The sequence below is a fragment of the Eimeria mitis genome, genomic scaffold (assembly GCF_000499745.2).
Source record: "Eimeria mitis Houghton genomic scaffold, Emh_scaff2869, whole genome shotgun sequence".
NCBI classification, from domain to species: domain Eukaryota; phylum Apicomplexa; class Conoidasida; order Eucoccidiorida; family Eimeriidae; genus Eimeria; species Eimeria mitis.
In genome coordinates this window covers 1117-2771 of record NW_013571207.1, presented here as the reverse complement: position 1 = coordinate 2771, position 1655 = coordinate 1117, and the positions used below count along the sequence as shown (strand labels likewise).

The 1655-nt window shown below is 61.3% G+C and overlaps 1 protein-coding gene across 1 annotated transcript in view; it reads left to right on the top strand.

Annotated features, from left to right (window-relative positions):
* Positions 1-1655, top strand: part of EMH_0059740 (uncharacterized protein) — a gene marked incomplete at both ends in the record, with an annotated part of 3358 nt that overhangs the window by 925 nt on the left and 778 nt on the right. Inside the window, one exon of the mRNA XM_013497710.1 lies at positions 3-1638. Coding sequence (XP_013353164.1) covers positions 3-1638 — 1636 coding nt within the window. The remainder of the gene's footprint in view (positions 1-2; positions 1639-1655) is intronic.

Here is a 1655-nt window from a genome sequence, read left to right as displayed (position 1 = left end):
AGACGCAGACACAGATACGTGTTGTTCCTGGGTTTGCTGCTGTTAGTGGTGATAGAGCTTTATGTATTACTGGGGGGCAGGATGAGCATGTTGCTGCTGCAGTGCAGCTGCTGCTGCAGCAGCTGCAGCAGATGCTAGCAGCAGGAAGACTCATTAAACAAGACTTCGACTATCTCATCACCATCTCATCTACAGCACAACCAAAGGCTCTCAGGGGCCCCAGGGGCCCCATGGGGGCCCTACCGGGGGGCCCCCCTCAGGGGGCCCCTCTCCCTATGGGTGGGGCCTCACCAACAGGACCTGGGGGTTTCTTCGGTGTGGGTATGGGGGCCCCTGGTTGGGGGGCCCCCTCAGGTGCTGGGGGCCCCCCGGGGCCCCAGGGTGTCCCCGGGGCTGGGGGTATGGGGGGTGGGGCCGGGTGTATAGGGTACCGGTTCGTTGCTAGTGTAGAGAGCTGCGGGGGCCTCGGGTGTTCCTCTGTATTGTGTTTTGTTATACCGCAGCGGCTGGCTGCGTGGGTGGTGGGGCCCCAGGGGGCCCACGTAAGAGCCATAAGAGAGGAGACAGGGGCCCAGATACAGGTGCTTGATGAGGTGTCTGGGTTTACAGGCGAAGACGCTCGGTGTGTATTGAGGGGCCCCCAAGGTGGGGGCCCCTCTGGGGGCCCCTCTGATGGGTCAGAGGGGGGGGAGAGGTTTTGTATGATATCTGGGGGCCTCCAGGCTGTATGTGGTGCTGTGTTAAGGTTAGGTTTACCTCTACAGGAGAAACTGCAGCAGCTGCAGCAGCAGCAGCAGCAGCAGCAACCACTCCGGCTCCTTATACCCTTTCGTTTTGTTAGTCCCCTTATAGGCAGCAAGGGTACAGTAATCAGAGAAATGCAGCAAAAGTCAGGGGCCCTCATACAAATCTCTAAAACCCTGGGGGCCCCCGGGGGCCCCACTGGGGGCCCCTCTGGGGGCCCCACTGGGGGGGCCCCCGAGGGGGGCCCCTCTGGCGGTGGTGGTGCTGGTGGGGGTCAAGGGGGGTCGTTTGGATGGGGAGAGCAGCAGCAACAGCAGGGTAGCAGCAGCAGCAGCAGCAGCAGCAGCAGCAAGGCACTGACACCGAGAGAACAGCACCGCATAATATCTGTTGAGGGGCCCACTGCTGCTCGCCTGGTTGCTTTGGCTCTTATCTGGCAGCGTATACTGGGGGTTGAGTACCCTGATTTATATAGAGAGGGGGCCCCCTTCATCTGTCCCTCTTCTCTAGCTGAGGACCTGCAGCAGCAGGGGCACGATATATCTAAAATTATGCTGCCGCCACCAGCAGCAAGAATGCAGCAGCAGCAGCAGCAGCAGCAGCAACCCTATGGGGGCCCTGATGCAGCAGGGGCCCCTTATTATGATGGGGCATCACCAACAGGAGGAGGGGCCCCATGGGGGGCCCCCCAAGGAGACCCTATGGGGGGTGGGCAGCAGCGTCCTTGGTTGCATGATGATGCAGCAGCAGCAGCAGCAGCAGCAGCAGCAGTAGGAGGAGGGGGTTGGGGTGGGGCCCCCCATGACATGGGGGCCCCCTCTATAGAACAGCTAGAAGGGTGGCTGCGTAGCTTCTGCTGCAGGGTGGGCCCAGTGCAGGATATGGGGGCCCTAGGTGAGAGACAAACAGTG